The 12,977-nt window shown below is 35.3% G+C and overlaps 1 protein-coding gene across 1 annotated transcript in view; it reads right to left on the reverse strand.

Moving 5' to 3' along the window:
- Positions 1-12,977, reverse strand: part of Ccdc73 (coiled-coil domain containing 73) — a 100,062-nt gene that overhangs the window by 64,280 nt on the left and 22,805 nt on the right. The window contains exons 5-6 of the mRNA XM_027422330.2: positions 12,043-12,117; positions 621-659 (exon numbers count right to left, since the gene is read on the reverse strand). Coding sequence (XP_027278131.1) covers positions 621-659; positions 12,043-12,117 — 114 coding nt within the window. The remainder of the gene's footprint in view (positions 1-620; positions 660-12,042; positions 12,118-12,977) is intronic.

Here is a 12,977-nt window from a genome sequence, read left to right on the forward strand (position 1 = left end):
TTTCAAGAAGCAAAATATTTAATATGTTATTCAAAGTAACAGCAGCAATTTCATTTCTTATCTATGTGGTAGCCAAAGTATACTCAAAAATTAATTTTACTTGTTTTACAGTCTATTCCAAAGAATGAAGATTGGAATAACATAATCCCATCCAAGAAGCCTCCTGAAGATTTAAGTAGATTTATTGAGAATCCTGTTTAATTAAAACCACCAAAAAACCAACAATAAACAAAAAACTTCTTTCTGAATCAAATACAGCTACAAGGAAAAATATTAACAAATAAGTATTCCATGAAATGTTATTCTGTAAAATAAATACTCTTATGTGCATAAAAATAAAAACAACAAATACTTAAACAATAACAAGTACCATATCTAAATGTAGAACAATAAAGGATGAACTTGCCATATATTTTATTTATTTATTTATAATATGCATGCACTAAGAAATTTGCAAAATTTATCTAAGCTATAATGACTTTGAAATTTCGGCAGGCAGAACAATGCCCAGTATCAACTTTCTAGGATTTTTTTTCACTAAAAGTGTCACATTTATATACAGTATTACTATATATCTTGTGTATCTTGTAGCCAAAATATATATTATATAATTTTCTTACCATTTCACTAACTTTCTTCTGTAAAGAATATTGAGAAACCTTGAAAAATGGAGAAAAATCTATTAAAATTCTTTACTATAAATTGTATACTACCAAATGTGGCATTTATCTTCTATTACAACTTTTAGTGAATTTCTTTCAAAAATTTTATAGTAACTCTCTTCCTTACAACAACAGTACAGTCGAGCCAGTTCAGTGTCTTGTGCCTATAATCCCAGCATTTGGAAGGAGCTAAAGCCAGCTTGGGTTACATAGTTGAGATCCTAGCTGGGCGTTGGTGGCGCATGCCTTTAATCCCAGCACTCGGGAGGCAGAGGCAGGCACATCTCTGTGAGTTCGAGGTCAGCCTGGTCTCCAGAGCGAGTGCCAGGATAGGTTCCAAAGCTACACAGAGAAACCCTGTCTCGAAAAACAAAAACAAAAACAAAACAAAACAAAAACCATAGTTGAGATCCTGTCTCAAAAAATACATTCATTGAAATATATTTCGCAATATATTTATAGGACTACTATCACTACATATGTTCCTGGGATACTGTATGAATGAAACAGATCCCTGGCGATAAGAGTGTATTTTCTTGTCCAGTGGTAGTAGACAGACAGTAAGTGGTAAGAACTATACCATGTTAAAGAAACATAACAACTAAAAAACAAAAACTAAAACTAAAAAACTACATTTAGTAGAGTTTGATTCTTCATATTAACTGTTCACTGAAAGAAATATTAAAGAACAAATAAACACAGGAATAAAATTATTTTAAGTAAGAGTCTCATGACCTTCAATGGGTACTGACTACTTTAGTACTTCTGGGCCTCAGTGAACTTGTGCTTTAAAGGAGAATTAGTGGAATATGATAGCAATAAATGTCCCAGTCTGTAGGGCTCTTATAACTTGTAATAATTATACAGTCCAATGTTTAACCATAGTTTACTAGTTGCCAGCTTTTTAACACTGTGAATTGTTCTGGAATGTGATTATATTTAAATTTTGTAGTTCATCATTTTAATAGAATAAATTTCAAAAAGAATTTCTAAAGTTTGTTCTTTTAAAAAAAAAAATTACAAAGTTACTAATACTTTGGATTGGGAAGGAGTCAGCTCCTCACACCCAGAAATGTCCCAGAGGGAGAGAAGCTACCTGAGAGGAAGGAAAAACACAGGGGACTTGCTGCAGACTCGGGGCAAAGGGAATGCCACCCGTGCTGGAACCTGTGTGCACTACAGGAAGAAACAGGTGTATGGCAGGCCTGGTGCCAGGCACACAGGCAAAGGGCACAGAACGACTGGGGTTCCATGTCTTCCCTATTTGCCTTTTTCTGCATCTGCTGCGAGATCTCCAAATCCCTGGGGCTAGTAGATGATGGGCATTCTGTTTCCCTGCTTTCAGACAGCAGCAGAAGCCCTTCCTCTCTGTGCCTCCCCTTAATGGAGTGTCACTCTGCTTTTTCATAGTTTTCTGGCAGGCCAGCTCACACTGGATACATTTTTTGTCTTCAAAAATTGTCACTTAGTCCTCCAGAATAGCTGACCAAGCTAAACTCTAGCCAGCCATGTATGAATTCTCATTTTCTTCAATATACTTAGATTTGTTAAACTTTAAGAAAAATAATATAACTGCTTCACATTCACTATGAAACAAATGCCTTAGCCAGTTGCCATAATCTCAACAGAATAGGTTATGTGTAAGTCATTTCCTCACACCTGCCCCCTGTAAGGAAAAGTGCATTGACATAAGTACTAGGGTAACAACAATGGACCCAGGAAAAGCTTGCCCACTTTTATTCTGAGGAAGAAAAGCAGTAAGCAATGTAAGTAAATTAAAATGCATGTCATAATCGATATTGATAAAAGCTAAAGAAAAATAATCAGGAAAAGCAATTTAATTTCCTGGTCAATAAAGACCTTCTGAGACAGCAACTTTTGGTTAAAGTCTTGAGATAGAAGGAAGAATATTTCAACAAGTTCAAAGGCCTTAACACGGTCAATAACCTTTTCTTGAACCTTGGTTTCAAATAACTAGAATGCTCATGTGGAAAGAAGGAAGCAAATGAGAAAAATAGAAAAAGATGCCTTGAGATGGCAGAATGCAAATCATTGTTAGCCTTGTAAATTGTGGCAGAGGTTAGATTTTTGCAAATGGGCTGCTTGCTGTTGTTAAGGATTACTCTGATTTAAGTTAGCTCAAGGAGTGAACAGAGACGATGCTGGGAACATACAATAACATACATATTATTGTAAGCAGCCAGCCATTTATACAAATAATGGAAACATGTATTTATTTTGTATGACATTATGACATGATACTGCCGTCTGCAAAGATAATGCTTGAGAACCAAAATTGCATAATGTCTAAAACTCATTATATACATGTAATAAACTATCAAGGAACAAAAAGTAAAAGTTTTAAAGTTGTCATTAAAAGGTAATACATATTTTAATCAAAAGTATATGTAAATGTTTCTGAATAGAGTTGAAACCCATACTAAGTATAAATAAAATAAGTACTATATAAATAAAATGAGGCATATGAAAGACTAAAAATTACCTATGTATCTATAAAGCAATCCACTTTCACCTGAATAATTAGCACTTTTAAATCCTTAGCCCAGGTTAGAAGAATACCAGGATGCAATTGCCTAAACATAATATCTATGAAAGCAAAAAACCAGTCTTCATCTCTACTGATAGGAACTCATAAAACTAAAAAGCTTCTACACAGCAAAGGAAACAATTAACTGAGTTATGATACAACCTACAGCTGGGCAGTGGTGGCGCACGCCTATAATCCCAGCACTTGGGAGGCAGAGAGGCAGTCGGATCTCTGTGAGTTCGATACCAGCCTGGTCTACAAGACCTAGTTCAGGACAGCCTCCAAAGCCACAGAGAAACTGTGTCTCGAAAAAACAAACAAACAAACAACAACAACAACAAAATTACAACCTACAGCATGAGAGAAAAATCCTTGTTAGGTGTATATATCTTTTAAAGGATTAGTATCTAGACTATAGAAAGAACTCAAAAAACTAGCAAAAACTCAAATAACCCACTCAATAAATATGCTAATAAAGGGCTGGAGAGATGGTACAGAGGTTAAGAGCACAAACTGCTCTTTGAGAGTTCCTGAATTTAATTCCCAGCAACCACATGGTGTTCATAACCACTTGTAATGAGATCTGGTACCCTCTTCTGGCCAGCAGGCATACATGCAGGCAGAACACTGTATACATAATAAATAAATCTTTTTAAAAAAGAACTAAGTTTTTTAAAAAAATATGCTAATAAAATGAACAAATGGTTCTCAAAAGATGAAGTACAAATGTTTATTCTTGCTAGTTATCAGAGAACACAAGTTAAATGTATACCATCCCACCCAGACAGAATGACAGTCATTTAGAAAACAAATAATTTCAGGCATGGTGGTGTACACCTTTAATCTAAGCACTAAGAAGACAGAGGGAAACAGATGGCTGTGAGTTCAAGACCATCACCTGATCTACTCAGCAAGTTCCAACCCACTCAAGGTTACACAATGAGACCCTGTTTCAAAAAAAAAAAAAATAAAATAAAGAAAAGAAAAAGAAGTTCCCAAGGATGTGCACAAAAGGGAACATTTGCATATTATCAGTATGAATACAACACAGATCCTATGGAAATCACTATCTCCCATATGACCCAGCTATATAGCACCTGGGTATTGACCCTGAAAAACCCATATCAACATATGACAGAGATACTTGTGTATCAACGTATACTGCAGCAATCCATAATAGCTAAGTTATGAAATGAAGTAGGGATTCACCAACAGAGGACTAGGTAAAGAAAAATGGTATATATTAAAAATAGAATTTTTAGCTATAAAAAATTAAATTATGTGGTTTTCAGGAAAATGGGCACAACTGGAGATGATCAAATTAAGTAAACTAAAGCAGTCTGAGAAAGACAAATGTCATAGGTTTCCTTTCATTTGTGGTTCATATGTTTTACACAGATATATGAAATCACATGTATATATGACATGAAAGTAGATGTAGAACTAGGGGGACAAGAATAACTAAAGGAGGAAGGTGTAGGGAAGACAGGCTAGTACATATAAAACAGTGAGATGCTCCTAATTCCAAAGTCAGTCACTACAACACAAAGAAACTTGGCTTTTACTAGATCTCTAGTTCAAAAATAAAAATTATCCCATGAAAAACTGAAACCCTAAACCTGTAGTATAAAGCACGTGATGGACCAATACACACTCCCTGAATGTGTATACAAACAGGGGATGATCACTAACATTTTGAGATTCAGGGGGGGAAGGAAGTATCATAAACGAGTTCTGCAGGAAAAGTTACATGACATAATTTCACCAGAAAATGTACTTCCTGTGAAGAGGGGCTAGCAAGTTAAAATTTATGAAACACATCAAACACAAAGACCTCCAAGGGGAAAACTCAGTTTGCAGACACTGCAAACAGGAAGACTTGACCCCCAATAATTAGAGATAAGAGATAAAAATCTCAAAGATATAAAATTATTTTATATGATTAAAGACATAAAAGACAATGTAAAAAGCATGAGGAAGTATAAGACACTATAAAAAAGGCAGAGTTAAAAGTGTACCAAATTGAACTCCTATAAAACAGAAATGCAGTTATAAAATAAAAAACTTAATGGACAAGTTATATGACAAATAAAACATAGTTGAAAATTAGTGAACTACAAGATAAATGTAAAGAAATGGCATAAAACACAGCAAGCACACAGAGATAAAGAAAGTGTTAGAGTACAAAATCATGTAAGCACACCAAGAAGATTCAAAATGTATCTCCTATGAAAATGGAAAGGAGAAAACAGGAAGATTATTGGGAAGGTAAAACCTGAAGCCATCACAGTTTAAACTTTTAAAAGATGAAAAATGTTAATTTTACTTCACAAAAATAAATACTTTGAATTACATGAAATTGGGAGGATGGTAAATATTTTGGTAATAAGAATTATTATTATTCCACTCAGAGAGCTATAGGTCTCTTTTTCAAGATTTTAAATATATATATTCGGTTTCATAGCAAAACTGTGAGAAAAGTACAAATATCTCATAGATTCCCTGCTCTTACACATGAGCAACCTCTCTCCCTCCCTCCTCTTCTCTTCCCTTCCCATGCACAAATTATGTGCCTGTTACAATTACTGAAACTACAATGACACAGAAATCCACAGTTTACAACAGGGTTCACTCTTGAACATTCTATGGGTCTGGACAAACGGATAATGATATGTACCCGGCATTATAGCAGCACACAAACAGTATCTACTATTAACACTGTATCTATTATTAACATGCTCCATGCTATTTTTTAATTTTTTTTCTCTGCTTTTTTTTTTAAATTTTTAAATATTTTTTTTTACATTCCAATCCCTGTTCCCCCTCCCTCCTCTCCTCTCACTTCCCCACTCCTCCCCCAACCTGCCACCTCCCATTTGCTCCTTGGAGAGGGTAAGGCCTCCCCTAGGAAGTCTACTAAGCCTGTCCCATTATCTCATTAAAGCAGGACCAAGGCACCTCTCCACCCCACACCCCTATGTTTAGGCTGAGCAAGGTATCTCTCCATATAGAATGGGAAACCCTCTTCCAGAAACAGGTGGAAGAAGATGCAGAAATCCACAACTAACCATTGGGCAGAGTTCCTGGAGTACAATCGAAGTGAGGGAGGAGCAATGCTATGAACAAAGGAGTCAAGACTATAATAGGGAAACCCACAGAATCAACTGGCCTGAGCTAGTGAGAGATCACTGACTCTGGTCTCACAAATGGGGTCTAGACTCCCTTAATATAGGTGACAATGGTGCAGCTGGGACAATATATGAGGCCACTGGCAGTGGGTCCAAAATTTCCTTTGCTTTTTAACAAAAGAAAAGTTTTGTGAGAAACAGCCAAATTGTCTTCATGTCAATGAATGTTCATTCCTGTTGCTATCCAACCCTGCCAGCAGCACTTCGGTATTCCAGATTTTGGTTATTAAAATTGAAATATAGTGTTATGTTTTACACTTTACTTTGCAATTCCTTCATAGCGTATGATGTAGAGCATCTTTTTATATGTGCATATGTCATCTATCGTGTATCTCTGGAAAGGTTTTTGTTAAAAGCTATGACATAGTCCCTCTTTTCCTCTGAGTTTTAAGAGAAAACTTCATATGAAGGATAGCAGTTTGTATCAGGAGTGCTTCATGTAAATATTTTCTTCTTATCTGTAGCTTGTTTTTCACTATGCTGAAAGCCTTTTGAAAAACAGAAGCTTTTCATTTCTGTGAAACCCAGTTTACCAATCACTGCATGAATCATTCCTTTGGTCTAGTACCTAGAAAGTCATTACCAAACCCACATAGATTTTCTCCTACATTATTTTCTAGAACTACTATAGTTTTGTATTTTACATTTTGGTCTGTGATCCATTTAAAGTTATTTTTGTGACAACTGTGTGTCTGTTTCTAGAACCATTTTTTCACATGAATGCCCAGTTGTTCTGGTATCATTTGTTGATGAGGATGTTTTCCACCTTTACTTCTACCAGGACCTTTTGTGTTACATGTCTTCTGTCCTCCTGATGAAAACATTATTCAAATGGCTAAGACTTATTCATGGATCGATATAGACACATACAGCTCCAAGAATTCTGTTCTCTTTCATCAATGTGATTGGTTGATGTCTAAGACTATTAAGCTTCAATAGTAGAAAAAGAAAGTATTAAATATGCCTTCAGATCTGCAAGAGTCAATAGTGTCTTATAGTCTATCAGAAAAGTAAGTTTAAAGTTAAGGAGAGAGAGAGAGAGAGAGAGAGAGAGAGAGAGAGAGAGAGAGAGAGAGAGAGAGAGAGAGAGAGAGAGCGCACAATAGAGGCCATCTATTTCTTTAGTCCCTATCCATTTTTATCACAGTCTACTCATCATGCTTCTGGAGAGTCAATGAAGCTGACTCCTCTTCTTGTTCAATCCTATTACAGAGTAGATAATGGACATACTTTATTACTCTATAGATGTGATCTTTTGTGAGAATTACTTATGATTCAACTTCCTCATTTTACTTAAAGGAAACCAGAAGTTCAAAAAGAGTGTGTCTTGCCACATTATATAATAAGTTTATATGTAATATACAAACATCAGAAAAGTTATCTAGCCCTTTAGATATATTGTTTTCTTAAGGAAAGTCATTTGTTAAGTAAACCCTCCCTTTAAAATCAACTAGGCACTATGCTTATACAGAAAGGGAATACATGTAATTAATCTATCAGAACAAAAATAATTTCTTTCTCATTTTGGATGTATGGTTTTCTGATTCTATTTGTTTTATAATTCAGTGGTTAGAAGCCCTTTGGCTATGAGCTCCACAATGAAAGGTACTATCCAATTATTCTTGGTACCCAGCACCTGATAAAGTATTACATAATGAAAGGACGAGAGAGGAGGAAAACTAAGTAACCAGGAAGCAAAGGAGGAAGGGGAGTGGTGCTTCCAGTTCAGAGAGCACCATCTGGAATCCCAGTCTGAGGTTACAATTAGAACTCCTGGCCCCAGATTCAACTTTGCAAGCAAGGGGAAGAAATGGGGGAGGGAGAGAAAAAGAAAAATGAAGAAGGAGGAGGAAGAGGAATAAGAAAAGTTAATGTGATATAAAATGGAGTCACAATGAACCCCATTATGTAAGTGGTGAGAAATGACATGGAGGGTTAACAAAATATGAATCTGTTCATACACCACAAGCTGGTATTCCAAAGACAATCTTAGTGAACATTAAAGTTTATGCTGTCTTTGATGTGTAAGATTTCAAAAATTTGGAGCATCTGCCCTGAGTTGACATGTCCTCTGACTGACATGGCGTCTCCTCTTCTATTGACACCACACCTTCTTACCCCTGCCCCAAGGGAGCTGTTAGGACCCAGCTACATATCTCCAAAAATATTTACATTAGGATTCATTATTTATAAATTACATTTATGAAGTAGCAACAAAAAAATTTTATGGTTGGGGTCACCACAACATAAAGAACTGTATTAAAGGGTCCCAGCATTAGGAAAGTTGAGAATCACTGCTCTAGGCACTGCAAGATGTGCCCTAGGGAGCAAATGGTCAGTTAAGAAACCTTGCCTGTGAAGGCTCCTCAATTCTTCCTAGATTTTTGGAGACAGAGATCAGGTCTTTAGCATTTGTGGGTTCATGTGAAATCCCATCTTGTAAGCAGAACCCTGTAAAGCAATTACAAACTCAGCAGCTGTGCACATTAGCACTAGATCACAGAGTCAGGCTCTCCCTACAATAGCTTTGGAGCAGGAGATGAACTCACAGGGTCCTGCCATATACTGCTGATCTGCTGACAACTGACAGATTTTAGGAGAAGAGGGGAACTATATACAGGTGGGTAAACATTGGTGAGCTTACTAGGCTCTGATGGTCAGTTCAAAACTCAGATTGACATAACCAGCCCTGAGTTAAATTCTGTGGGACATTAAACAAAAGCAAAACTAGCAAATAGGAAGATACTTATTGGAGAGTATTGGTTGGGGTAGGAGGGAACTAAGAGAGGGTAGGAGAGAACAGGACCAGGATATATAAGCACACATATGAAATCATGAAAGAACAAAATTTACTAATTAGCCGGGCTTTGGTGGCGCACGCCTTTAATCCCAGCACTCGGGAGGCAGAGGCAAGCCCATCTCTGTGAGTTCGAGGCCAGCCTGGTCTCCAGAGCGAGTGCCAGGATAGGCTCCAAAGCTACACAAAGAAACCCTGTCTCTGAAAAAACAACAACAACAAAAAATTTGCTAATTAAAATGAAGAATGAATTAGAGGAAATTTTAGTTAAAAATTCCAGTGATGATAAAGAAATACAGGCAAGAAAAAAGTAGTTCACCAAAACACAAAAAACAAAGTCTTAAAAATACCGACTCATAATCAATAATCATGTCATATCTCATCCTTTATTTAATTCCTCTGAACAATATTTCATATTTTTAATCATAAAACTTCACCCCTAATACTTCAAGCATTTTCTAAGAACAAAGACTTTATTTTATATAACTCTAATACCAATTATACCCATATAAATAGTAACAGTAATTCTTATAGTTGTTAGACTAGTTAGAATAGTCCTATCCAAATCTCCCCAAATGAAACCTTAATTGTTTGTATGGTCAGGTCTTTCCTTGGTACAGGATCCAATCAAGGTTCATATATTGCATATAGTTTCTCTCTACATGAAAGCATTCTGCCCCTACTCTATTTCATAACAATAATTTTTTTCTCTTTTGATACAAGGTATGTATGTAGCCCAAGATTACATCATACTCATAACCCTCCTGCCTTGGCCTTCTAAGTGCCAAAATTACAGGTTTGTGCCACTATTACTTCACATTGACTATTTTTATATCCTAAGTCAGCTGTTTTATTGGATATCCCAAATTATGATTATCTTCTGTATTTTCTATGAGACTGAGGACAATTTAGGGGCAAAACTATAATTTCCTAGTCTTTATATTTGCAAAAAATAACAAATATTCAGTTAATGCTAGAATTTTGGTGTTTTTTTTTAGACAGTGTCTCATTGTTTCTTCGGTGTTAGATTTATATAAACTTTCTGTAAAAAATTACACAGATATGTGCTCCTTATGTCAACAGTAACACTAAACCTAAGGAAATCAACATTAGCAGTTTTATATTTAATCTTCTAATTTGCTCTTTGTAATGCTGTCTATATGGTAATACTTTGAAATCATGAAAACATCTTCTGCAATAATCTTTCAGTTTTGACTTCATTTTATTTTTTGTAGGCTCAAGGCAGAAATCTTTCCCCTTTTATGTTCACTGCTGTTATCTGCCCCACTAAGAAAAGTGTTTGACACACAGCAGACCTTCTATGAGCATATACTGAATAAATTACCAGTATGAGACTGAACAATTTAATGGCAAAGGCTATAATTTCTTAGTCTTTAAACCTGTAGAAAATCAGGACTTCACATGTATAGGATAAAGAGCCAGCCAAAGAAATACACCCTGACCCTGAAACTAGCGCCAGTGAAAGAAACACACTTTGGCCCTGAAACCAGAGCCAAGGAAACACACTCTGCCCCTGACCTGAGGTTTTCTGTCTCAGCACAAAAACCAATCAATCCCTGAGCACAAAATTGAGCCAATCTCTGAGCTTGTCCAAGCTCTGGGATTGAAATCCGACCAATTTCCACCCTGAAAATCTTCATCCTGGAAAAACTCAGCTCAGCTCCTAAGGAGTCCTATACAAGCCCTGTGCCTGTTCAGTGGGAGCTGCCTTTTTCCAACCTGGCAGAGGCAGCCACTCTCCTGGATTTGTCCTTCCCATTAAATCTCTTGAATGAGTTTCGGGTGAAGACTTTCACCACCACCACCACCCCCAACTGGGACCAGCTATAGGTATAGCCTGGCTTACTTTTCCTTCAGAGCTGTAGGTATTGCCTGGCTTCTGACAGCCAGGATAACTTTTTCTTCAGAGCTGTAACACTTATAACATGTAGCAAACATTCAGTTAATGCTAGAATTTTGGTTTTTTTGTTTTTTGTTTTTTGTTTTTTGAGACAGGGTCTCTCCATTACGTAGCCACAGCTGTCTTAAAACTCACTATGTAGACTAGACTGGTCTCAAACTCAGCCTTCCTCTGTCTCCCAAGTGCTAGAATATTAATTTTTAAGGACCACAGATAAATTGTAACATATAAGCCTTACTTGTTTTCCTCACACATGAAAAGTTAAAAACTACAGCTATTTACCTATTGTGGTGGTTTGAATAGAATGACTCCCATAGGCTCAAATGCTTAGTCATCAGAAGGTAGCACTATTTTAGGAGGATTAGGAGGTGTGGCCTTGTTGGAGTAGGTGTGGCTTTGTTGGAGGAATTGTGTCACTGGGAGTGGAGCTTTCAGGTTTCAAAAGCCCAAGCCAAACCTAGTCTCAATCTCTCCGCCTTTGAATCAGGAGGACGACTCTCAACTACCTCTCCAACACCATATCTGCTTTTGTGCTGCCATGTTCTCCAACATGATAACAGACTAACCTCTAAAACTGTAAATAAACCTCCAATTAAATGATTTCATTTATAAGAGCTGCCTTGATCATGGTGTCTCTTCACAGCAATAAAACACCAACTAAGACACCTATATTACAGTAACAAATAATGAAGGCTACTTTAATATGCATACACTATATGAATATGTGTATTCTATTTAATAAATATAGATACTATTTAATATATTATATTTATCAAACAAAAATTCAAATTATAGTACCCAAGCAAAAGTATTATATAAAATTATAATGTAATATAAATATTATTAGCTTTGTTAGTCATGTTGAATGGTGTTTTATTGACAAAATGCTAATAGAAAATTTATTTTTAAACAGTAAGTTACTCTACCTGCAATGTTTTTAATGTTTCCTTCAATCCTTCAATTTCTTTTTCTTTGATTTCTGTAGCAAGTTTGTATTTTCCCTTTAAGAAAAAAAAATCACACCTCAATATTATATTTAGTCTAAATAAAAAAAGAGAAAATAAAACTCAAGAACCAAAACCTATATTTTTAACATAATACTTCACAAACTTTAAACATACATCTACATAACAAAGTATACTTAAGTCTAACAGCCTTTAAACTTCAAAATACTGCAACAACCTTTATATAATTATAATTATCATAAAATAAAGTATTTTAACTATGACAACCCAATTTATAAGAACACTTCTAAGAGAACTTATAGACACTATATTGTTATTAAATTCTTACATATAAAATCATCTCTCACAATTTATAAGGAACAAAGTCTAGGAGTCCCTCTATAAATACCAAAATCTAAGGATGCTGAACCTGTTTATATAAAATGACATAGTGTTTGCACATAACCTGCACACATTTTCTTATATACTTCAATATCTCCAGATTATTTATAATACTTACTACAATATAAATTCTATATAAGTAGTTGTTATAAAACACCAGTTTATGAGATGATGTCATGAATAAGATCTATATATCTATCAAAGAAGCAATTTTTCTTAACTAGTATTTTTAATTAAAATTGAACCATGCCTACAAAACTGTGGATGCAGAGGGGCAAATATATTCTAATTAATTATGTAGGTATATTTATATTATGAATATAAGAATAAGGGAGAGTTTTCCTTAAAAGTCTTTTGCTTAAAGAGTATGTGTATAAATTAATCTTGTAAATTCTATGTTCATTGGCATAATTGGCATAAAACATGTTAACTGTTAGCATAAGAAAATATTTAGTGTCAGGTAAGTTTCTTGTTTTGTTAGAAGTCATGACTCCTCTCTCAGTTAGCTGGCAACC

Source organism: Cricetulus griseus, chromosome 6, assembly GCF_003668045.3.
Source record: "Cricetulus griseus strain 17A/GY chromosome 6, alternate assembly CriGri-PICRH-1.0, whole genome shotgun sequence".
NCBI classification, from domain to species: domain Eukaryota; kingdom Metazoa; phylum Chordata; class Mammalia; order Rodentia; family Cricetidae; genus Cricetulus; species Cricetulus griseus.